The sequence below is a fragment of the Oreochromis niloticus genome, linkage group LG6 (assembly GCF_001858045.2).
Source record: "Oreochromis niloticus isolate F11D_XX linkage group LG6, O_niloticus_UMD_NMBU, whole genome shotgun sequence".
NCBI classification, from domain to species: Eukaryota; Metazoa; Chordata; class Actinopteri; order Cichliformes; family Cichlidae; genus Oreochromis; species Oreochromis niloticus.
Genome location: NC_031971.2, coordinates 6,668,368 through 6,692,859, shown reverse-complemented (window position 1 = coordinate 6,692,859; position 24,492 = coordinate 6,668,368). Strand labels below are relative to the sequence as shown.

Below are 24,492 nucleotides of genomic sequence, written 5' to 3'. Positions count from 1 at the left end.
GTTTGCCACAAGCCATGTGGGGGACACAGCAAACATGTGGAAGAAGGTGCTCTGGTCAGATGAGACCAAAATGGAACTTTTTGGCCAAAATGCAAAACGCTATGTGTGGCGGAAAACTAACACTGCACATCACTGTGAACACACCATCCCCACTGTCACATATGGTGGTGGCAGCATCATGCTCTGGGGGTGCTTCTCTTCAGCAGGGACAGGGAATGACAGGGACAGAGTTGATGGGAAGATGGATAGAGCCAAATACAGGGCAATCTTGGAAGAAAACATCTTGGAGTCTGCAAAAGACTTGAGACTGGGGCGGAGGTTCACCTTCCAGCAGGACAACGACCCTAAACATAAAGCCAGGGCAACAATGGAATGGTTTAAAACCAAACATATCCATGTGTTAGAATGGCCCAGTCAAAGTCCAGATCTAAATCCAATCGAGAATCTGTGGCAAGATCTGAAAACTGCTGTTCACAAACGCTGTCCATCTAATCTGACTGAGCTGGAGCTGTTTTGCAAAGAAGAATGGGCAAGGATTTCAGTCTGTAGATGTGCAAAGCTGGTAGAGACATACCCTAAAAGACTGGCAGCTGTAATTGCAGCAAAAGGTGGTTCTACAAAGTATTGACTCAGGGGGCTGAATAATTACGCACACCCCACTTTTCAGTTATTTGTAAAAAATGTTTGGAATCATGTATGATTTTCGTTCCACTTCTCACGTGTACACCACTTTGTATTGGTCTTTCACCTGGAATTCCAATAAAATTGATTCATGTTTGTGGCTGTAACGTGACAAAATGTGGAAAAGTTCAAGGGGGCCGAATACTTTTGCAAGCCACTGTATATTATAGTGCCATCCAATAATTAGCCATAGCGCATGAATGTAGATTGTGCCTGACTTTTTGACTGCACTCCTTTCTGAGTGTATCCAGTATGTATGTATGTGTAAATGATTACCTGGCACAATGTTCAGCTGTAAGGTGGAGTTATGATGTCCCAGCTTGTTCTGGGCTTCACAGTAATAACTCCCACTGTGTTCAGGTGTGAACTTGGCAACAGTGAAGTTCTGTCCAAATGCTTTTGGTAAATTTCCATCCTCCTTGTACCAGGTGTAATTAGCTGCTGGGTTAGCATCACTGCTACAGGTCAGAGTCACTGAACTGCCCTCCACTATCTCAGCAGAGCGACTCACTGACACAGAGGGAAACTTTGGAGGATCTGGATGAGAAATAAGGAGAATGACAACATGGTTGGTTATAAATATACTCAAGTCTTTGCAGGCTTCTCACAAAGGTACAAAAATTATAAAATAATAATATGCAGAAACCTTCCTTATTTACTTGTCAAACGTCCTTATGTTGTAATAAACAAACATCATTGTACAGCAAAGCCATTTTCACTATTCATGATGATGAATTAAATCTTATCTCTAAAGTTGATGTTAACTGTTTAATCGAGATCAAAGAATTTACAGCTTATAAATGTCTTTTACTCACATTTCACATCAATAGTTCTGCTTTCAGATCTCTTTTGTCCCAGGTTATTATCAGCTGTACAGTAATACTTTCCAGAGTCAGAGGGCAGGATGGAGCTGAAAACATGTTGGTTTTGGTAACTGAGAGGGTTGATGACATCCTCCTTGTACCAGATATAATTAGCTGCTGGGTTAGCATCACTGCTACAGGTCAGAGTGACTGAACTGCCCTCCACTATCTCAGCAGAGGGACTCACTGACACAGAGGGAAGCTTTGGAGCATCTGGAGGAGATATAAGGAGAATGAAAATGTGGTTGGTTATACATATACTCAAGTCTTTGCAGGCTTCTCATAACTCTACAAAAATTATAAAATAATAATATGCAGAAACCTTCCTATTTCCTTGTCAAACCTCCTTATGTTGTAATAAACAAACATCATTGTACAGCAAAGCCATTTTCACTCTTCATGATGAAAACTAAATCTTATCTCTAAAGTTGATGTTAACTGTTTAATCGAGATCAAAGAATTTACAGCTTATAAATGTCTTTTACTCACATTTCACATCAATAGTTCTGCTTACAGATCTCTTTTGTCCCAGGTCATTATCAGCTGTACAGTAATACTTTCCAGATTGAGAAGGCAGGATGGAGCTGAAAAAATGTTGGTTTTGGTAACTGAGAGGGTTGATGACATCCTCCTTGTACCAGGTGTAACTAGCTGCTGGGTTAGCATCACTGCTACAGGTCAGAGTGACTGAACTGCCCTCCACTATCTCAGCAGAGGGACTCACTGACACAGAGGGAAGCTTTGGAGCATCTGGAGGAGAAAACATAGGAATGATAACATGGTCATAACAAAACCAAATGTTATAAATTAATATTCTAAAAAGAAAACATTGCAAACCTCCCAAAAGAAAGGACTCTGCCTAAACTAACATACACACACATTGATGTAAATAAAGAAAGATTAAATATAATTCCTTTAATGAAACAAAAAGTAGTGAACTCACACACTGTTGGAGAAGGGAATGTCTCATATCCTTTCACAGCACAGTAAAAAGTATCTGCAGAATCAAATGTGTTCAGGTGTAAATATTGTTTTTCTGATGAAAGTTTGTGTCCATTCCTGTACCAGATGTAGGAAGATTGAACAGGTAGCTGACAGTTGTTGTGACATGTCAGCTCTGTCCAGTTAGAATAAGAGTTTGATCTCCTCACATGTACCTGGAGCTGTGGATCTGGGAGTTTAAAAAAAAGCAATGACATTATGTCAGAAATATCTCAACATTTGCACAAATACACATGGAAATGTTTAAAGTGAATTCCAGTGAAATATTTTTTTACCTGTAACAGTCAAAGTGACTCCAGGTGATCCAGTATATTTCCCTCCTGGATCGTTTGTTATGAGCATGAACTTGTACTCAGCTGAGTCGCTCTCTCTCAGGTCTGTGATTCTCAGAGTGCAGTCGTTGTTTTCACACTGATACTGAACTCGACCTGAATACTCTGCCTCTGTTTTCAGGTCCACAGGCTCATTATCTTTGACTGCAGTAAACCAGAACATTTTCTGGATTCTTGTATTTATGTCATCTATAGTCGATAGGTATCTGAATGTGGAGTGTATTTCTGCTGTTGATCCTTTGAAGGCGCAGACCTGAGTAGAAGTGTAAGTCACCACTATAACACAGAGCACATTAGAGAAAAATCAGAAAACAGGCTTATTTATATTCACTTTCATAGATCTGGATTCAATTTTTAAAATTACATTTAGAAATGTTTTATAGAGAACAAGATAGAATACAGCATAATACTGTGCTTTAAAGTGAGACTGGAACCCGTCAAGAATCTCATATATGTTTGCAAAAGGTTTAAACTGAAGAAGACCCACCACCTCCAAAGTCTTTGAAATAAAGTTTAGAGAAGAAAGCTGAAGAGTACTGAGCTGTCATGACGTTATTGGGGGGTTTTTTTTAAATTGTTTTTTCAATAAAAAAGGCTGCACCCCTGTTGATTAAAATAAGACTAATTTTTATGATGGACTGACTATTGTGTCCAATAATGTCCCAAATGTCCGTGAATAAATGAGAGGGGAGAATAACGGGATTCTTTTAATTATAATTAAAAATTTTATTCAAAATTTACAGTCTATTGTCTTATGTAGTCTGGGAGGTGGGTGAATGCTGGGATGGGTGTAGTTTTTCCTCTGCGGTGGGATCAGGTGGGCCACCCCATGCTCTGGCTTGGTGGTGCTGCTGCTGGGGCCCGGGTCTGGATGGGCCCAGGCCCACTGGCCTTGGTAGATTCTACCCCCCCTCCCCAAATCCTTTCCACCCTATCCCCAATTGTCTCCCTCCTCCCGCTCCATCACACCACCACCCATGCAGCACATGCAGAGCCTTGCAGAGGTGCAGGGAAAACATTCCACCTCTGTCCCCTCCTGGCCACCTGGCCATCTACTAGTATATCAAAAGCCAGGATGGTCCACTTGGGAAAATAAATCTGTTGGGCATTTTTCTTGGTCTTCAGACAATAATTCTAAATGCTACAGTGCTGGAAAGGACGGGCAAAAAAAGGACAAAACAGAGAGAATTGTAGAAAGACTGGCATCTTTTACAATGAATTTTAATCTAATCCCTAATTTGCAAGATTTTGTTTGTTAGCTATAGGATGAACATATCAAGGAATTTTTATTATTCTGAAAAAGAAACTTACCATCTACAACCAAAATCTCATCAGTGTCATATGAATCAGGAGATAAAGGGTCCCCGTAACCACACCTGTACTGTCCCGTGTCAGACTTGGTCAGATGTCTGATGGTTGCTAGAAGTTCAAACGCAGATCCTTTTGTGTATTCAATGCTGTACCTGCCATTCTGAACTTTGTCATTAGTTGTGTCAATGAAAATATTTCCTTCTTTCTCACATGGATTCTTACAAAGGAACTTCCTCTGTGCATGGACAGCAGTGACACATGGAAATAGGATTTCTTCTCCCTCACTCTGTGCACGGGAGACTCCAGAGTTTTTTGCAATTTCTGTAAAATAGATGAACATCCATGAATTACATAATAAATAATTAAAGTGAATGAGTTTAAATAAGTCTGTATTTAGCCTGAGAGTAGGTGAATGGTTTCCCAATTTTGACTTCAGTGACTTTTAGTAGAAACTCACCATTTGAAACTCTGACCTCAAAGTCTGAGTATGAATCTGGAGCTGAAGATTTACCCAAACCAAACCGGTACATTCCCGAGTCAGACTTTCTCATATTTGTGATGGTAAAAGTCAGGCTTCCTCTTCCTGAAGCTGCATCTTTGTATTTAATACTGAATCTGCTGCTCTGAGCTGTGGTTTCATCTGTTTTAATGAGGATGTTTTCTGCTCGCTCACATTTTTCCTTGCAGAAGAACTTTGTGTTTCCAGACACAGTGAAGAGATTATAGAGTGAAAAATCCTCTCCTTCACGTACAACCCAAATGCTGGCAGACCCAGCTGTACCTGTTGGACAAGATTTTCACTGTGAATAGCCAGCTCGTTCTCAAAGCAAAACATAAGAAAGACAAAATACGATCTATTAGTTGTGAATTTTCATCAGTACACCTCGTATAATAAAAATATTTAGGGGGAAACTGTCAGACGTCCTGTGTATTTAAGAAATACACCTCTGATGGGAATATTGAGCCAGGTTACATAGAAAGGAAGCTTTAAATGTCATGAAGTGCTGTGTGTGTCTGGCAGGTAGGTTAGGACCCAAATGTAAGATTCTCAGGCTGGACTGGAGTTAACAACAGCTTCATTGCTGGAAAATAAAAATAACTAAATCCAGCTTAACTGGCAGATACTCATGGATATAAACACTGCAGGCTCAAAACAAATCAGACACACACCAAGAGGGAGATCATAACAACAGACAGAGTGGGAGTGCCAATATACAGGAGGGAATCAGGGCAGAGAGTCTTACATTTGGGTCCTAACCTACCTCCCTGCCACATCTGGGGAACACAGCTGAACATAATCTAACTGACGAGACACTGGAAGCAAAATTGAACACAATGCACATGGGACAAGAGACTGTCAAAATAAATTAGGAAGTATGAGAAACACACAATAAGAGTCTGACTAAAAACAGAGAGAGAGCGAGAGTGAGAACACAAAGAGAGGGTGAGAGACAGGGGGAGATATGACTGAGGAAACTAATAGGTAAATAAACATGGAGAAAAGACTGATTTCACAAATAACTAAAACAGGAAACTAGAAAGAGGACGGGGAACACAGGGGGAGGAATGAAAACAGAAACCTCAAGACTTGACAATAAAAGCAAGAATACCAATATTAAACAGAGAGATCACAACTATAATAACCAGAAGAAAAAAGAGAGAGAGAAAGGACAAAAATAATAAAATAAATAATACATTTTTATAATTAAAAATGTTAAAAGATTCAGCTCCTTTTCTAAAGGATGTTGCTTTTATTAAAATTACATCAGAGGACATACTCTGTATTTTCTAACAGTAAATACTGAAGTTGAACTAATAATATATTCCAAACTAAGTGGTGTGTATGTGTGTATATATGGATACAGAGAGAGAGAGAGAGAATTTGTGCATCTATACAAGTCGATAATGAGATTGTGTTAATCACTTTTCCATGAATGTTCGGTGTCATATTTTGAGCTTTGATGCTATACAGTTTATCACCCTACATTTTAAAGATAATAAAAACCCAAATCAGAAAAAGTTGGGACAGTGTGGAAAACCAAATAAAATAAGAAAGTAGTGATTTTTAAATTTACTTGTATTTCATTGGAGACAATATGAACACAAAATATTTCATGTTTTGTCTGGTCAACTTCATTTCATTTGTACATGCACATCCTTTCCTGTCATTCAGACCTGCAACACATTCCAAAAAAGGTTGTGACAGGAGCAATTTAGGGCTAGTAATCAGTTAAATTGGTTAAATAATGATGTGATTTGAAACAGGTGATGTCAACAGGTTATTGTACTTATGCTTCGGTTCAAAAGCAGCATCCAAGAAAGGTCTAGTCCTTTAGGAGCAAAGATGGGCCAGTTTGCTGACAAATACGTGAGACAATAATTGAAATGCGTAAAAACAATGTTTCTCAAAGAAAGATATGAAGACATTTGGATATTTCACCTTCAACCCTGCATAACATAATTAAAAGATTCAAGGAATCTGGAAGAATTTCAGTGCATAAAGGACAAGGGCAAAACCCAAAGCTGAACCACCGTGACCTCTGATCACTCAGGCAGCACTGCATCAAGAATCGTCATTCATCTATGAGCGATATCACCACGTGGGCTCAGCACTACTTTGGCAAACCTTTGTCAAATACCACAACATGTAGTTACATCCACAAATGCCAGCTGAAACTGTACTGTGCCAAAGGAAGCTCTATGTTAACAGTGTCCAGAAGAGTCGTCGACTTCTCTGGGCTCGGGGCATCTGGGATGGGAAACGTGTGCTGTGGTCAGATGAATCAGTATTTCAGGTATTGTTTGGGAGAAATGGACCAAAGAAGAAAAGGATCATCCAGACTGTTAGCAGCAACAAGTTGGCTCTGTCAACAGTATGGAATCTGTATCAGTGCCCTTGGCAAAGGTAACTTGCATTTCTTTGATGGCACCATCACAGAGATTTTGGAGGACAACATGCTGCCTCCAAGAAGACATCTTTTCCAGGGAAGCCCATACTTAAACAAGACAATGCAATATTACATTCTACACACAGGCCCGCCCTGTCTCCAATAGAGAATGTGTGTCGCTTTTGAAGTGCAAAATGTGACAACAAAGATCCCGTACTGTTGCCCACCTTAAGACTTGTTTGCAGGAAGAATGGGACAAAATTACACCTGAAACACTTCATCACTTGGTGTCTTCAGTCCCTAAATGCTGTTAAAGTGTTGTGAAAAGGAATGGCAACAATTCAAGGTGGTAAATGCTTTACTGTTCCAACTTTTTTTTTTTTTTTTTTTTTACAATGTGTTGCATGAACCAAAATTGGAATACTGTTTTCAGTTTCATTTTCATAACATATCGTCCTAACTTTTTCTGATTTGGGGTTGTATGTAAAAATTTTCTTTCTTTTTTTTTTTTTTTTTTTTAAAAGAAAACAGTAAAATAGGGGTTGTACAAATATTTTTCCTGCATCACTTTGGTTTGATGTTAGAATAAATACTGTAAAGTAGACCTACCCGTTAAACTGAGAAGGACAAGAAGTCCACAGGTTGCAGCAATTAAACTCATAGCTGTTCCTCTCATCTCAATAAAACATAACTGTTGATTGATAATGTGTATTTGAAGTAAACGAGTCCCAGCAACACCTTTAAATACAATCCACAATGGAGCTGTCTTCAAAGAGCTGTAAAAAAAAAAAAATGGCTTTTTTCTGAGGCATGTAATTAAAAGCAGAAACTGTTAATATACACCCGACTGTACCCTCGGTATATGTGAATAATTCTGAAAGAGCTCTCAAGTGTCTAAGAAGAAGCAAAATCAAGTCTGAGGAGCAAAATAAGGAACATGTTTACAATCCTGCTCTAACACTATGATGAGGAATGGAGAGATGAACTGGTTTTTAAGTAATGTAGGTAAGCCATTGTTTGATGAGTCAGCCAGGAATCCAGTGGGAACCAGGCCTTAAATGGCCTCGCCCTTCAGAGGATCTCATAACTCCAGGATAAACCTACTCACTCGCACACACAGTGATACATACACCAAGTAAGGTGAGACTAAGATTAAATAGAGAGTAAATGCAGAGAAGAAGAAGAATGCATTGGCTATCACTTAATGTACCACAGACAAGTTTTAAATAAACATGATTTGCTGTTATGTATCACAGTATGTCCTGCTTTGAGCTTTTATCTTCTGTGTGAACTGATGTCAGTTGTAAAAGTAAAGTAAATCTTGCAGGCTTTAATTAATCACATCCTTCTGACTCATGTGAATAATTTTTCTTCCCTTTTTGTTCTTTTGATCTTTTTGTTTGTTAATCCTATTCAAAGAGTCCTCCCACTCATTTCACAAGGTCACACCCTTCATCCTTGAAAAGCAGGAGCAGGTGAAGAAGGGCACACTATCCTTGCTGATGTAAGTGGTGCCACCTGCAGGCTAACGGCTCTATAAAAATACCAACTCCAGTGTGTGTATAAGCTAAAAGCAGATTTGATAAATTGGATTAATTAATAATCTTGATGACATAGTAATCTATATTTACTTCACAGTATGAGTGAAGAAATGTCTGCATGATTGAAATTGTACAGTTCTTTGATATACTAATTTTGATTTTGACAAGCAGAATAAAGGACAACTTGTTTCTCTATACCCATTTAACCACAGGAGAACAAATATTATAAAATACACGGTGATGACCATGTTTTCTAATAACAACTGTGTTGATCATATTTGTTGTTTTACATCTTGAAAAAGGGGCAACAAAATCTGAGTAAAAGCACACACACACTCATCTATGTCTTATGAAGTAGTTCTCTTAAAAGCTGTTAAAATATTCACACCCAAATTCAGCCGTTAAAAATCTTTGCTATAGTAAAATATAGATTATATGGCTGATTAGACAAATAACATAACATGTATTGGCTAAGACTTAGAAAATATTTCCAATCAATTACATTTTCTGATGTAAGCAAATTTAATCACAGCTCCCGTAGCTGTGGTTCTCTTCAAAACATGTGTGATGATGCTCACTGTAACAGTGGGATTCATCGCACACAGTATTGCCAGACAAGAGTTTGTTTATTTGTTGTGATAACAGTTTGCTTGTGTAGCTTTCCAGCTGCCATCCTTCATTTCAGTTCAGTACTGCTCTTCCGACAGGTCATGGCATCCTAATCAAATAGGGGAGGCATGTTTAGATAATGGAAATCCACTGTGTTGGTCAGCCTTTCCAGACACCGCACTGTGAAACCACTGCTCCACCATTCCCCTGCAGCTGAGCCAAAAACCACACTCTGCCACCCCCATTTTCTCAATGACCCCACCAGAGACCTGCTGTACTGCTGCTTTGCTCTCAGTACACAGTGCTGATTTGATATGCTGAACTCAAAAGTGAACATTTTCGCTTTTAATGCCTTTCTGAGCAGTAGCTAACATGTGGTGACTTCATGTTCTCCAGACATGAGCTCCTCTTCAATTTCTATTTGTCCATTTTTAAATCAAGCTGTCTTTCCTAATATCGATAGGGCCGTGCAGCTGGAAATATCAACTTAAATAATTTTTGCATATATAGCGTATATGCAATGAATAATACAAGCTTAGAATGTTTGTGTTTTATCTGGTTGTGTTGACTGTGGAGTACAATGCAGATGAATCCTCTAATGTCTCTTCACTGGTTTAAAGAGAAAGAGAGACAGAGAGCATTAAATGAATATTCTCATTAGTATCCCAAAAATCAGACATGTGTTGTAACAAAAAAATCACCTCAGGGCTGTAGTAACTTGCTCTTCCTCCGTGTCTCTGTGGAGCTGAACTGCTCTGATGTTGGAGTGAAGATGATCTTCTTTGTTTTGGGGGAAGTAGAAAGTGGCATACTGAAGCAGTTCTTGTTCTTCTAGCTCTTCCTGAACAGACAGGAACTGTATAGAAAATCTGTGTCAGTTACAAGCTTCACATGCAATGAAAAAAAGTCCATTCACTTATCCAGTGATCAGGATGTGAGGTGGGGATGGGGTATCCCAGGTGCCATAAGACAAGAGGTAGGGTACTCTCTTGACAGGTTGCTACTCTCTCACAGGGCAAACACATAGAGACACAGACAACCATTCACACTCATATTCACACCTATGGGAAACTTAAGAATTACCAGTTAACCTAAACCCCAGAACCTCATGTCTTTGGACTGTGGGAGGAAGTATCCAGAGTACCTGGAGAGAACCCACAAAGACACTGCGAGAACAGGCAAACTCCACAAAGAAAACCCCCGATCAGATGGTGGATTCAAACCCAAGACCTTCTTGCTGTGACACAAAAGTGCTCACCACTGTTCCATAATAAAAATGTGTTTAAATTAAAGACAGGAGCATGAATTATTTCTCTAAACCAAAATGTTGTTGTGTAGCATAACAATTATATAACTATTTTCACCTGTTCTCTGTTGTCTGCTATGTCTTCAGTCATCTTCTCAGATGATTCCCTGGAATTCCTCCTTTTCCTGGTTAGGACAATTGGTGATGACTAAATCTATAACATTTATTATTTCTGAAACTTGTAACAGCAGTCTGGCGAGGCGGGAGCGGCTAGCCGGTCCAGCAGGCATGTGGTGTGGAGGTTAGCCGAATAACCCGAAGCCAGTCGGTTAAATCCAATAACAGACCTTTATTTGTTGTGGTAACATTACACCTCATAAGCCAGGTCTCCACGGCTGTACTCGTCCATGCATACGTGCGCGGAGGTTGGTATCGCCGGCGCCAGCTGGTCACAATAGTATAGTTTCTTTTGAGAGAAGGGAACATGAGCAGCATAGAATGGCTGCCGCTAACAACACACACCCCCTAGGAGACTCCCACAACTACTACAATAGTAGGGCAACCCCCCCTAGTGGTGCTATAACCCAAAAGGGTTGTTACAAACTGAACTTTAATAATGTAACAGATTTGCTCACCAAATCCACAAGAATATGGAGAAGACTATGACAGAGAGGAGGCTGACAGACTGGAAGGCAACAACAGTTAATCCAACAGCTTTTAATTTCCATACGGCTGTGAAAATAGTAATTAAAGTCAAATGACAGTTAATTGAGTGTTACATCATGTTTGTACAGCATATATTTTCAAAACAATCAGTAAAACAGCAGATCTGCGTATATCCACGTATACTGGATTGTGGGATATCTTCTCGGTAACTACTCATATAGGCAGTAACAACAGAGGTGAAGCCCACAGTCTGTCTCTGTATTAGTGTATCAGTGTTTTGTGGAAGACAGGAAAGTCTGAATCCTTAATAACTGAAACAAACATAAACAAACACCATGAGATGAGATGAGGATGAGAACTTCATTTCATTTGTATCCTGTTTTATGTCTGGGTACAGCAAGAGTCGAAGCAAATGCAAAACTTGGAGGGAAATTTAATTTTAAAAAGCCAAAATTTGCAATCTAAGGTAAATCTCCAAAAATGAGAACAAATTAAAATCCAGGAATTCAAGAAACCTAGTGAACAAAAAACACAAAGGGGATGAATGCAGATGCTCTGACAATGAAGAAAGGAAACCAGGGGTGTAAAAGCCAGGGAGCAGGAAAATAGAGGGGGCTGGAAAAGTAGTTCAGTGGGTTAAAACTAACCAGAGAGATCTGTAGAGGTTGATCTGGGGAAAGGCAGAGAAGATGCAGTAGAGTTGAACTGGGGGTCAGTGTCAGAGACCACCCAGAGGCTGAGGTGGTGGCCAATGACAACAAGGCAGAAATGGGGACAAAGCCTGAATGAAGAAGCTCTTGCAAAATTAGACTCTGATTCAGAAACATGTGATATCTGCCATGGAGTATGAGCTCCAAACGTCTCATCTCCTTAATCCTCCTGAGAACAGCTTCAGGAGGAACAGCTTAAGTAGAATGGAAGGATGTAACCTCAAGCAAGAAGCAAAGTCAAAAGTCAAATCCATAGTATGAAAAATTAGAATGGAAAATATCAATATTGTAACGTTCTCAAGAACCAGACATTTTGATCTCAGTTTGTCCGTTTATTAGTGACAGAGGCAAACAGGCCGTTAACTCCGGAGAGAGTGCTCTCGTACAACACCTCACTGCTGCCCCGCACAGTCACACAACAACAAGGACCCCCCCCCTCCCCTTCCTGCACACATTAACTCCCCTTTTTCCTGCAGCACAACCAAACATGTATCTTAAAGAAACAACAGCGTGCAGAGGTAACCAACCTGTCACTGTAACATAACATTTAACCATTGTTACACTGCCCCCCCAGCAGTAAGTTCCTCGTCCCCGAGGGAACAACACAGTCTATGAGGCGGGGGGGTAGTCTACGTTCCCTCCTTGACCTCCTGAGCCCCTGGGGGGTACACAGAGCTTTGGGGCTTTGAGGTGGAGAGCCCGAGGGAGGGGAACGCAGCTCCGGCCGGGGGTCCCTCTGTGCAGGGTCATGGGGGCTCTGTACACGTCCCTCAGGGAAGGAGGGGAGGGACTGTCCTCTATAGGGGGGCATCCGGTCTCTGTGCAGGGCCACTTTCCTCCCTCTAGGAGGCAACTGCACCCTGTAAACAACTTCCCCCACTCGCTCCAGGACGCTGCAGGGCCCCACCCAGCTGCTATCCAGTTTAGGGCACCGTCCTTTCTTTCTCTTTGGACTGTAGACCCACACCAGCTCCCCAGCACGGAAGTGCCTCCCCTTAGTGGTGATGTCATAATTCCTCTTTTGGCGCAGGCCTGCCTTCGCCAGCTGCTCCCGGGCGTAGGAACGTGCAGAATCCAGTCAGTCCTGCAGCTTCCTTGCGTAGTCCCGGCCTGGTGGCACCTCTGGCGCATCCGGGGGCTTCCCAAAAGCCAACTCGGCAGGAGTTCTCAGCTCTCTCCCTAACATCAGCAGGGCAGGTGTACATTGGGTGGAGTCTTGCACTGCCGACCTGTAGGCCATGAGGATAAGGGGAAGATGGTAGTCCCAGTCCTGTTGGTGTTCTGAGGTAAGGATGGCTAGCTGCTGGGCCAGCGTCCTGTTAAACCTTTCCACCAGTCCATCGCTTTGGGGGTGAAGTGGGGTGGTGCGGGTCTTCTTAATCCCCAGGCGTTCGCACATGGCAGCAAATACCTTGGACTCAAAGTTACGCCCCTGGTCACTGTGGAGGGTCTCTGCTGTTCCAAAGCGGCTGAACATCCCCTCCACTAATACATCAGCGACAGTCTCAGCCTCCTGATCTGGGATGGCATATGCTTCCGGCCACTTGGTAAAATAGTCCATGGCCACAAGGACATAGCAGTTTCCTCTGTCTGTACGAGGAAATGGGCCCATGACGTCCACAGCTAATCGCTCCATTGGAGCTCCAGCTGGTTGCTGCTGAAGCTGAGCCCGGGACTGGTCCTGTGGCCCTTTGTGCGAGGAACATGCATCACAGCTGCGGCAAAAGTCTTCCACATCCCTCCGCTGCTGACCCCAGTAGTAGCCCTGGCGGAGGCGGCGGAGGGTCTTGGAGACCCCAAAGTGGCCGGAGCCAGTGCTCCCATGGCAGGCTTCCAGCACAACTGACCTCAGCGACCTTGGCACCACAACCTGCCACCTCTCCTCCCCTGTGGCAGGATCCTTCCAGGCACGCTCCAACACCCCCTCCTTCAGCCTGAGAGCTGTAAACTTGGCCCACAGCCCCCTGGTACAGATGGAAAACCCAGTGACCTCATCCCAAAGGAGTCGCTCCTCCCTCTCCAGCCACTGCAGGACTGGCAGCAGGTCAGTGTCTTGTTCCTGCCGTGCCCTCCACTCCACTGCATCCACCACCAGAAGAGCCCTGCAGGTGAGCTGTGTTGCTCCATCCATTGTTGTGAGTTCCCGCTCTGTCTCCTTTCGCTTCTCACAGTAACGGCAGCCAGCTGCAGCACATGGGCGGCGAGAGAGGGCGTCTGCGTTAGAATGGTGCGTCCCTGCTCTGTGCTCCACAGTGAAATTGAAGGCTTGGAGCTCCTCCAGCCAGCGAGCCACCTGTCCCTCTGTGTTGTCCCCAACCTGCGACAACACAGCTCCCAGCCCCACATTACTTGTGTCAGTGTCCAGGACAAAAGGCAGGGTGGGGTCAGGGGGGGGAAGGACTGGGGACTCTGTCAGCGATCTGCGGAGAGTGTTGAATGCCTGCTGACAGTCCTGGGTCCAGATGAAGTCACGGTCCTTCTGCAGCAGGCGGAAGAGTGGTGCAGCTATAGAGCAAAAGCCCTTCACAAACCTCCTGTAATAAGACGCCAGTCCTAGGAAGCTTTTGAGCTGTTTCTGGTCCGCTGGTGTGGGCCACTCAGTAATGGTGTGAATTTTCTCCTCCAAAGTGCTGATGCCCTCCTGACCCAGCTTGTGGCCCAGAAACTCCACCTCCCTCCTCATGAAGTGGCACTTGTCGGGGTGCAGTTTCAGGCCTGCAGCCGCCACCCTCCCCAACACTTGTCTCAGGGCATCCAGGGCAGCATCAAAGGAGCTCCCGTGTCCTAGAAGGTCATCCAGGTAGACCAGACACCGTTGCCATGGGACACCAGCCAGCACACTGTCCATCAGTCTCTCAAAGGTAGCAGGAGCGTTACAAAGACCAAAGCTCAGGACTTTGAACTGCCATAGTCCCCTGTTGGTGCAGAAGGCTGTCTTCGGTCTGGACTCAGGGGACAGTGGCACCTGCCAGTAGCCACTCCGCAGGTCAAGGGTGGAGAACCAGGAGGATCTGGCTACTAAATCAAGAGACTCGTCAATCCTGGGAAGGGGGTAAGAGTCCTTTTTTGTCACTTTGTTGAGTGGTCTGTAGTCCACACAGAAACGCATCCTTGGGCTGTTTTTCTTAGGCACCATCACCACAGCGGAGGCCCACGGGCTATCAGATGGCTCTATGATGCCCGCCTTTATCATTTCACACAACTCTCTGTCAGCAGCCTCCTGATGAGCCAGGGGCAGGCGGCGGGGGCGCACTTTAATAGGCTGGGCATCCCCGGTCTCAATGACGTGCTCCACCAAGTGTGTCAAGCCAACATCACTTTCTTTCAGGGCAAAAATGTCTCCAAACTCTTTTAGTACCTGCCATAGACTCTCTTGCTGCTGTGGAGTCAGCCCCTCACAGTTCTTTGACCAGATGCTCCTCACTGCTGAGAGCCTCTCCTCCTCCCCCGCTTGCTGTTCTGCTGGCGGGTCTGTGGGGGTCTCCGAGGTGGAGGTGGATGCTGCGGCAGATGCTGGGCAGACCGGGGGAGGAATAAGCTGCACCTTCTTCCCATCAGGGAGTATGAGGAAGCCTTTGCCCAAGTCCAGTACACCACCAATGGCTCGCAAAAAATCCAGCCCAAGGATGCAGGCGTCCTGCACGTCAGCCACCCAGGCAGCATAAGGCACACCGAGGTCCCCCACCTTAAACTGGAACACTCCCCTCCCTCTAATTGGGGCCAGATCCCCGGTCACAGTCTTAAGTCGCACTTTAGTTGGTTGCACAGCAGCTCCGGTTGGCACGACATCGGGTCGGACCAGCGTTGCATTGGACCCCGTGTCCAGAAGGGCCGTACAGGACACCCCCGCAATCATCACTGGAACATGGCAAAAGTCGCCAACCTGGGTCCAGCCCACAGCGATGACCGCACCGGGTGGAAATGGCGGTGGTGTGGGGATGTCGTTCTCCCTGGCCCGTGTACTCCCACCTACACGGGCCCGTGGGCGTTTCCCTGAACCGCTGCAGGCTTGGGGCACTGCCTGATGAGGTGTCCGACTTGTCCACATCCCCAGCAGCTCTGTGGCCGGCGGCGTGGGCCAGCCCGAGGGGAAGGTGACTGCAGAGAAGCCGTCTGAACCAAACTGCACAGGCCCGCTGGCATCTCCATCTGCTCCACAGGTGCTGACATAGCCCTCACCACATGTGTGTCATCAGCGCCCCCAGAGGATCCTGCAAGCATCTCCCTCTCCAACGCTAGCTCCAGGGCTGCACTGAGTGTGGCCGGTCGAGCAAGCTGAGTTTGCATACGGAGCTCTTTAGGGCTCAGGGCCTGCAGGAACTGGTCCCAAGCTAACTCCGCCTGCACTGATGGTGGCATGCTGTTATACGCCCTCCGGCAAAGACACTCGACTTCATGGGCCAAAATGCGAAGGGGCTCTCCTGGCAATCTGCGTCTGTTGTGGAACTCCGACCTCAGCAGCACCGGTTGGTTATACTGCCCGAAACATCTCTGAAGTGCCCCAACCAGAGCATTATAATCTTCCCTTTGCTCCTCGGTCAGCAGCAGCAGGCATGCAGCTGCATCCTCACACAGGCACAAAGCCAATTGGAGAGCTTTATGTTCCTCAGACCAGCCAGCTGCAACAGCTAACAGCTCAAACTGTGCAATAAACACTTCCCATGGCGTCTTGCCGCTGAACTTAGGCGTTTTTATGTTCGCCGCAGCTTGCTGGGCGCCGCCATGTTTGTTTACATCACGTGATGGCGCGCCAAGCGAGGTCGACTCCCTCCCACCAGAATCGCGGCCACGGTGCGAAAATGTCCCGAGCCTAGTCAAACCTGGAGAAAATCCAGCCTCAGCAGACAGCCGCAGCGCCGTTTCCCTCACTCTATGGGCAGGCGACCGTGGACGAAACTCCCTCTCCTCCGTCTCCTTCTTAATCTTGTCCGGCAACATCCTCATGTCTCGTGACGGTCAGCGTCGCCAGCAACAGGGTGTCGGGCGTTTTAGGTGGTCGTTCTTCACTTTTGACACCAGTGTAACGTTCTCAAGAACCAGACATTTTGATCTCAGTTTGTCCGTTTATTAGTGACAGAGGCAAACAGGCCATTAACTCCGGGGAGAGTGCTCTCGTACAACACCTCACTGCTGCCCCGCACAGTCACACAACAACAAGGCCCCCCCCCCTTCCAGCACACATTAACTCCCCTTTTTCCTGCAGCACAACCAAACATGTATCTTAAAGAAACAACAGCGTGCAGAGGTAACCAACCTGTCACTGTAACATAACATTTAACCATCGTTACAATATTGTAAGATGGTGAAAGATGTATCCTTAGACCCCCTCCTTGATTCAGAGATGGTCTTTCCCTTTTTCTCTTTTCACCTATGTTCAAGTCACTGAAGCAGTGGCAGTAGTTCATAAGAAAGTACAAGATGACCCCAACCTCAGCAACAGGACCACTCTCAGCCCCGACCAAGTGTGTTTGCTCTTGGAACTGTGTCTTTATTCCACCTATTTCACATACAAGGGTCAGTACTACGAGCAGAAACATGGGTGAGCCATGGGTTCTGCAGTTTCACCAATTGTGGTCAACTTGCACATGAAAGAAGTGGAAAAGAGCGCCGTGTCATCCTATACCAACTGTTTCAGTGATGAGGATGTACTCATCCTTCACAGGCAGGAATGCTGGTTTGAGCAATGAGTCAAGGAGGCCATTTACATGAAAAGGGAAAGACCATCTCAGAATCAAGGAGGGGGCCTAAGGGTGCAACTTTCACCATCTTACAATTCCAGCCATTCCCTAATTCTGGGTGAGTGGTACTCTTGGCCATTGATCAATTGTCACTCATCATTAATCTTTGATTAGTGATTTATTAATGATCAAGACAATTTGAATATTAATTATCAAAAAACTGACCTCACAGCCCATGGTTTTAAATGGTGCTAGTTTCACTCATTATGCAAATGTACTGTTTATAATGTAGCCGGATGGGCTACTCGCCTTTCTTTTCTCTCTCGCTCTCGCTCGCTCTACTGCTCTTGCTCTCTCCTGCGCTCGCTCTCGGCTCCGCAACTAGGTTAATTGGGAACCCACCTGCGTATTGATTGCAGGGTGGCGTCAGCCCGTATAAAGCTAAGCCGGTGTTTGTCTGGATCATTCCTCCTGTGCATTTGGCGCAAAGCAGCAGTAAATGCTGGCACACTGCGACGGACTGATCAGCAAGAGTAGATCATATGACAGCCACAGGTATGCTCTTGCTTAACCTCAGATTCACTCCAAGTATTAGAATGTGCAGTAATATAGTTTTGTGGCCTGTTGTAGCGGGCAGTTTCTGTTTTATTTCGGCGTTGCGGAGAGAGGTGCCCGTGTTATCCCCACCAGTGAGAGTATAGCGCCTCTGGTCCTGGGGTAAGCCGTTAAAACTATTTTTATTAGCATTCTCAGCTATAAGGGTCTAAGGTTACATTTATCTGTTGTTTTAGGGTTTGATTGCTGTATTCACCTCTCCGTGGCAAATCGCCCAACCTAAATCGGAAGAGTGAAACGCCTTCCCAGCCGCTGTTGTGAGGACTCCTCCTCGGTGGAGCCTGCTCTCTTGTCTTGTCTTGTCTTATCCTGTTTTATCTTGTCGTGAGACTGTTTTTTATTAAGTAGGCCTACCTTTTCCTGGTTCGCCTGGTTTTTATTTTATTCTGGACTGTCGCTTGGACCCACGCTTCTGTGATCGGGCTGAAGCGATCCTCTGCCCGAGTGTAGTGCCGGGAATTCTAAATCGCCTCAGTTGCCAGTCTCAGCCTGTGGGGAGCCAGACCAGCTTGCGATTGAGGCTTGGATAATTACTACCAGCACGAGTGGTAGTTTGATCCGTGGGGCATAAGCCTTCCAGTGTGGGGTGTGTGTGTGTGCGCATGTGTGATTTCTTTTATTAAAGTGTGTTAGTTTTTTTTATGATCTGTAGCGAGCCAGACGCTCAGTGTCCTTTTATTCTTTTAACGTATTTTTTTGTGTTTTATTTCAGTGAACAGAGGACGTGCCAGTGGCCCTGGGACCTCAGGGACCTCTTTTGTACAGCACCAGGTGGGCTGCAGTGATTTTCTTTGTGTGATTTTCTTTTGGGTCCACGGCTGCTGGTAAGTCCAAGTTCTATCATTGTTTTATTGTACTTTTAGGACACTGTCAACAAAGATGCTACATTTTGTTTTCTTAATATTTTATTCTTTATTTCTTTTACCATAAATAAAACTGTTTTAATATTGGAGCCAACCTGCCTCTATGTGCATCCTTGAATCTGTGCGGCCTCTTTTTATTCCTTTTATCTATTTTTCTTAAATATATTTCCTGGGGGTTGTCAGGAGGAGTAAAGTGTTATGCTGCTATTATTTGCTGCTATTTTTATGATCATTATTACTATTCCATTAATTATTAATATTGATATTGCATTTAGATGTTTAAACATATTGGCACCCAATTAAGCTTTTATTACAGGTCCAAGAAGAACCACTTTAAACTGTTGAGTTGAATCTATAATTCTAAATGCTTTTCAATGCTCCTATAATCTTAAATGTTTCTGTGCAGACTACAGGGACAGGAAATATACTCTGTGCCCAAAGGAGACAGGAAACGGCAGGCTTTGCAAAAGTGAAACTGAAAGCAGAGTCTAAGTGCAAGTTAAGAGCAGGGTGTTTTATTATGCATTAATATCTCTGATTAAGCTTTGATTAAGCTTTAAGTAGTTGTATTAGATTGAAACATTTGTTTTATACATTCTACATATAAGTCAAGATCAGTACACACAGGATGGCCTTAGCCTGGTTGCTTAAGCTGAGGTCAATTAAGGTGCAGCGTGAGGATCACACATGTACAGACATACACACATACACACATATAGTTTCAGTTGTGTACGTGCTGGCCTTCTGTCTGGTGGAAAGGTTACAAGGTTTAGCTGATGAAGTGAAGGGTGAAATAAAGGACAGCAGACACACACCCACATACACACACATATTAGATAGACTCATTTATATAGGTAAGAGTTTAATTATGTTTTGCTTGCAACTGCAAAATTGTGCCTGCATGAGTGACAGTTTGTGCAGAACGTGGGTCTGATGTTCCAGAAGATAAGCCTGGGCAGGATGGTGACAGGAAGCACCTGGGGTCGAGCCGAAGACAATGTTCTTTTTTAAACTATGTTAAAAGTTGTAAACGGAACGGTTGTGGTTTTGGATTGACGTATGCTGTATTGAGTCTGCCTGGCAACAGAAACCCTATAAAGTCTTTGTTCTGACTATTGTAAGTTAGTTCAACACTGAATCTGCACAAGTGTTGGACTCCACATGTGTGCATTAAAATCTTCGTCTAATTGCACCAGGCCGGATCTGTGGTTATTATTTTTGGATTCCTCCTCAATATCTGAACCCTTAACAGGGTGAAATTCTCCTAGGTGGCGTTGTAATTTTGTTATTATTTCTTTTATAGCCCCGCCGACCACTTGGTCACAATAAGGTTGGGGTAGCCTGCATTCAGATGACATTGAAGAAGTCATGTGAATGAGTGAGGAATAGTTTCTCCCCTACAAAAGCTAGATCCAGATGAATAGAATCAACTTTTGGGATAAATGCAAAAGATTACCTGGCTCAAGAGTAAATTGGAAAGTCGATATCTGACGCCCTCTGCTGTTCTTGGCTTCACAGCAATAGATCCCACTGTGTTCAGGTCCAATGTTAGAGATGATGAAGATCTGACCTGATGCTTTATGTAACTTTTCATATTCCTTGTACCAGGTATAATTAGCTGCTGGGTTAGCATCACTGCTACAGGCCAGATTCACAGAGCTACCCTCTACTATCTCAGCAGAGGGACTTACTGACACAGAGGGAAGCCTTGGAGCAGTTATTCAGTTAGTTTAGTGTAAATAGCGCTTACGGGTTACTCCCGTCTTTTAAATTAACAGTCCCTTGGGGTTTACTGTCCAGACCTCTAAAAACTAGCCCTGATTAAAAGAGTATGACATAGAGGGGAGCTGCCACAACAGGTGTGACTGATGTGATTTGATCTGCGAGGCTACTCAGGTTTTTATCATATCAGGGTAAGCAGACACTTGGATATGAAGAATGGGCGAGTCCCCTCACCCATGCAACGGCTCCATCTAAAGTGTGCATTATCAAGTGGATAACACAAATTTAGAGATTAGAGATCAGAACTTTTTCAACAGAGAGCCATAGCAGACTTACTGTGAAAGGGTTGTGGGCTCTAGCGATCAACATTGTCCTGGCTGATGTGTTTTGAGAGGAACCATGTTTGGACCCTGAATATCGTATTTCTGGGTCCAAACACTAGATTTCTGGGTATGTATGGGCCCGAACACCCAGCTTAGCTCAGAGACCTTTTGAAAAGGAAGACATAAAAAAAAGTAGCGGAAATCAGCTACAGCTAAGAACAGGACAAGTGACTGTCAAAATAAAACAGGAAGTGCACGAACACACAAACACTGACAAGAACACACAAGCTTGAAGCTGAAACAGGGATAAGCAAACATTGAAGCATAATGACAGACTGGGGGAGACAAAGGATGAAACAAGGAGAGGAACATGGAAACAGGTAAGGGAGACAAAACACAGAGACTAAGACATGGAGGGCGAGGGAGCGAGAGACAGAGAGAGACACAAATAGGAAAGCAAACATGAGATGGATATAGAATTAACAGAGACATGAGTGGTTAAACTTATGCACAGGACATGACATAGTCTCACAGGATGAGACGGACAAGAAAACATGAACCAGAAATATAAATAAACTCAGAGTCATAAAAGGAACTAAACTCAAAGACCCAGAACCATGACAAAAACGCTGTAACCAGAAGTGACACCTAGAAGGATGGCTTTCTAAGAAGAGGCGATGTTGCAAGAGATTCTGATTACTCTCAGGAAGTAAAGCAAGAAGTGCCATTGGTGTTCAAATAATTTGATTATAAGAAATTCTCAACACAAATTAACTGGTTCGGTGCTTCATTTATTGCACGAGTCTGTAATGTGCTAAATGTGTTGAAAGATGTAAATGCGAGTCAGACCGGAAATGTAGGTATCAGGCTTTAGGATCATATATTAAAGTTGATGGAACAATAACGATGTTGTAAAACCATGCCATGGTCCCTGGGCTTTGAAATGACTAATTTCCCTATGTCCTCGCCGATCTGACCTGCTATTTCTACCAGTCGACACCGGATTGCTGTATGACAAACCCTGCTGAAACCCTGGTTCATAAGTTAAAGACCGTTTTGTTCTTTGGAAGATGTTCTCCTTTCTGTCCAGGAAACCTGTGAAGCAGTTTTGAAGACAACACGTACACCTCTTTTTAAATATTTGGGGTGAATTTTTTATTTTTTTGAGATAGAGCAATCACACTGATCATGTCCCCTTTAGGCCTAGCCTTACCTAGCAGTAGGGGGTTTGAGATCCCCAAGTGAATACTCCTCTGTGTTTACATGGGGCTCTAAGGTTAGTCTGCTGGATGTCTTCCAGTTCCGCTCTGTGCCATGTTTGAGAGCTCAGTTTTATCCAACTGATCAACAAATATGTAAAGCTTCTCAGGAGCTAGCTTGGCTCCAACAAAAAGTTTCTAGCCACACAAAATTGTACATCTTCCTTATGTCACCTAGAGCTACAAATATTCCTCTCCTAAATCTAAGTAAATTACCTGGAGTTCAAAAAGGAGAGATGCTCAGAAGAGACTGAAGAAACTTCAGAGCTCGCTCCTTCATCTACGTCGCTGGCTATGTGGCCGACCTCCAGAACTGTTTTTCTTCATTTTTCTTTTTGGATTTAGCTGCTTCCTGTTTTTTGGTTTGAACTTGGCCCCCCCGTTCTGGCCCCCTCCACCCCCTGGATCTGTCTGTTCTCTTTTTTGTGTCCAGTCTCTTTGTATCATCTGTGTATGTGTGTCCCTTGTATGTTGTCAGTCTGGTCTTCATGCATTTCCCTGTTTGCCTCTGTCAAGCTCACATCTCCTGTTCTTTCTCTAGTGCCCATATCTGTGTGCCATGTTTGTCACTTCCTGTCTTATTTTGATAGCCTCTGTTTCAGTATGTGTCATGTTTAGCTTTCCTTCTTTCTCACTAGTTGATTCTGTTCACCTGTGTTTTGTTTTCCCCAGCTGTGTTCTCTTTCCCTGATTTCTCCATGTGTATTTATACTCTCAATTTTCCTTACCGTCTTGTCACGTTTGTCTGTCTGAGTGTTTTCACCTCCTGTGTTGCTGGTTTTAGGTAACGTTTGAATCCTGTTTTCTTCAGCCACCTGGATTTACTGCCTAATCTAAAACAATTTGTTTGTTTATTAAGTCCTGTCCAGCGGTCTCAATTTTTGGGTACAGATTTTCCATAGTCATGACACAGTACAGTAGCGGACTTTGTACACAGCCTTGTGGAGAGCTGGTGTTAAGGCTAAGGGCTGAGGAAAGATGAGGACCCACTCTAGCTCTCTTTACACGGTCCGAGAGAAAGTCTCTGACCCGGCAGCAGGTGTTAAAAGGAAGTCCAATATCCAGCAGTTTTACTACTAGTTTGTCGGGGAGTATCATATTAAAAGCAGAGCCAAAGAGCAACCTGGTGTAACACCTCTGGTGTTCCAGTGGGAGATGGTGGTGTGGACCATTGTAACAATGGTGTCTTCAGTTGATCTGTTAGCCCTGTATGTAAATTGGAGTGGGTCAAGTGTGGGTGGCAGGCAGGACATGATGTGACGTCAGACCAGTTTCTCAAAACACTTCATTATAACAGGTGTTAAAGCAACTGGTCTATAGCCGTTTTGGCTGCTAATGTTGGTGCTTTTAGGCAGTGGGACAATTGTGCCCGACTTTAGGCACGGTGGGACGCAGGACTGGGACAGTGCAGTGTTGAAGCTCTTAGTGAAGACTGGCCAGCTGGTCTGCATATTCTTTTAGGACCCTCCCGGTCAACCCATCTGGGCCGGCGGCCTTCCTGGGGTTCACTGCCCTCAGTGTGCACCTCACCTCATATTCCTGCAGCATGAGGTTTGGCTGCTGCTGCCGTCCAATGTTTGAGCTGAGGCTGCCCTCCCTTCGCCTTGAAGCGTGCATAGAAGTTGTTCAGCTCCTCCTCAAGCACTGCGTCGTTCTTAGTCATCGTGGTATTGCCAGGCTTGTAGTTGGTTAGGTGCTGAACTCCTGCCGTACCTGTCGTGAATTGTTGTTGCTGAAGCGATTTTCAGTCTTCCTCTTGTGGGGTGCCTTGGCCTCTGATACCTCTGTTCAGGTCAGATCCGGCTGCACTGTACTGCATACATCAGCAAATCTGAAAGCAGTGTCACGTGGCTTCAGCTGGACCTGGACCTCTTTAGTCATCCGAGGTGGTTGGTTGGAATACACCCGGAGACGTTTGTCCACAGTGACACTGTCAACACAGAAGCTCATATAGGAGATCATTGATATAGGAGATCACTGATGTAGTGTGCTCCTCAAGGTCCTGGGCCCTGTTTCAGAAAGCCGGTTTAGAAAACTCAGAGTTAAAAATGATACTCAGGGTTGAGTAACCCCGAACTGTCCAACTCGGAATATTCGGTTTCAGAAAGGCTGATAACAATTAGTTCAATCAATGCGGAGTTGCTTTAACGCCAAGTTAAGCGCGCGCATAAAGCCCTGATTAG

At 44.2% G+C, this 24,492-nt stretch overlaps 2 protein-coding genes and 1 long non-coding RNA gene across 3 annotated transcripts in view; 1 reads left to right on the top strand and 2 right to left on the bottom strand.

Annotated features, from left to right (window-relative positions):
* LOC102076129 (sialoadhesin) overlaps nt 1–8,211 on the bottom strand; it is a 95,202-nt gene extending 86,991 nt beyond the window's left edge. The window contains exons 1-4 of the mRNA XM_025907919.1: nt 7,687–8,211; nt 4,647–4,970; nt 4,190–4,510; nt 2,822–3,154 (exon numbers count right to left, since the gene is read on the bottom strand). Coding sequence (XP_025763704.1) covers nt 2,822–3,154; nt 4,190–4,510; nt 4,647–4,970; nt 7,687–7,753 — 1,045 coding nt within the window. The 5' untranslated portion in view covers nt 7,754–8,211. The remainder of the gene's footprint in view (nt 1–2,821; nt 3,155–4,189; nt 4,511–4,646; nt 4,971–7,686) is intronic.
* LOC100708464 (basement membrane-specific heparan sulfate proteoglycan core protein) overlaps nt 1–24,492 on the bottom strand; it is a 286,964-nt gene that overhangs the window by 145,354 nt on the left and 117,118 nt on the right. The window lies entirely within an intron of this gene.
* On the top strand, nt 17,911–19,270 carry LOC112847106 (uncharacterized). Its single transcript, XR_003220448.1, has 3 exons — nt 17,911–18,082; nt 18,158–18,244; nt 18,319–19,270. It is a non-coding gene; the product is annotated as an uncharacterized LOC112847106 (long non-coding RNA).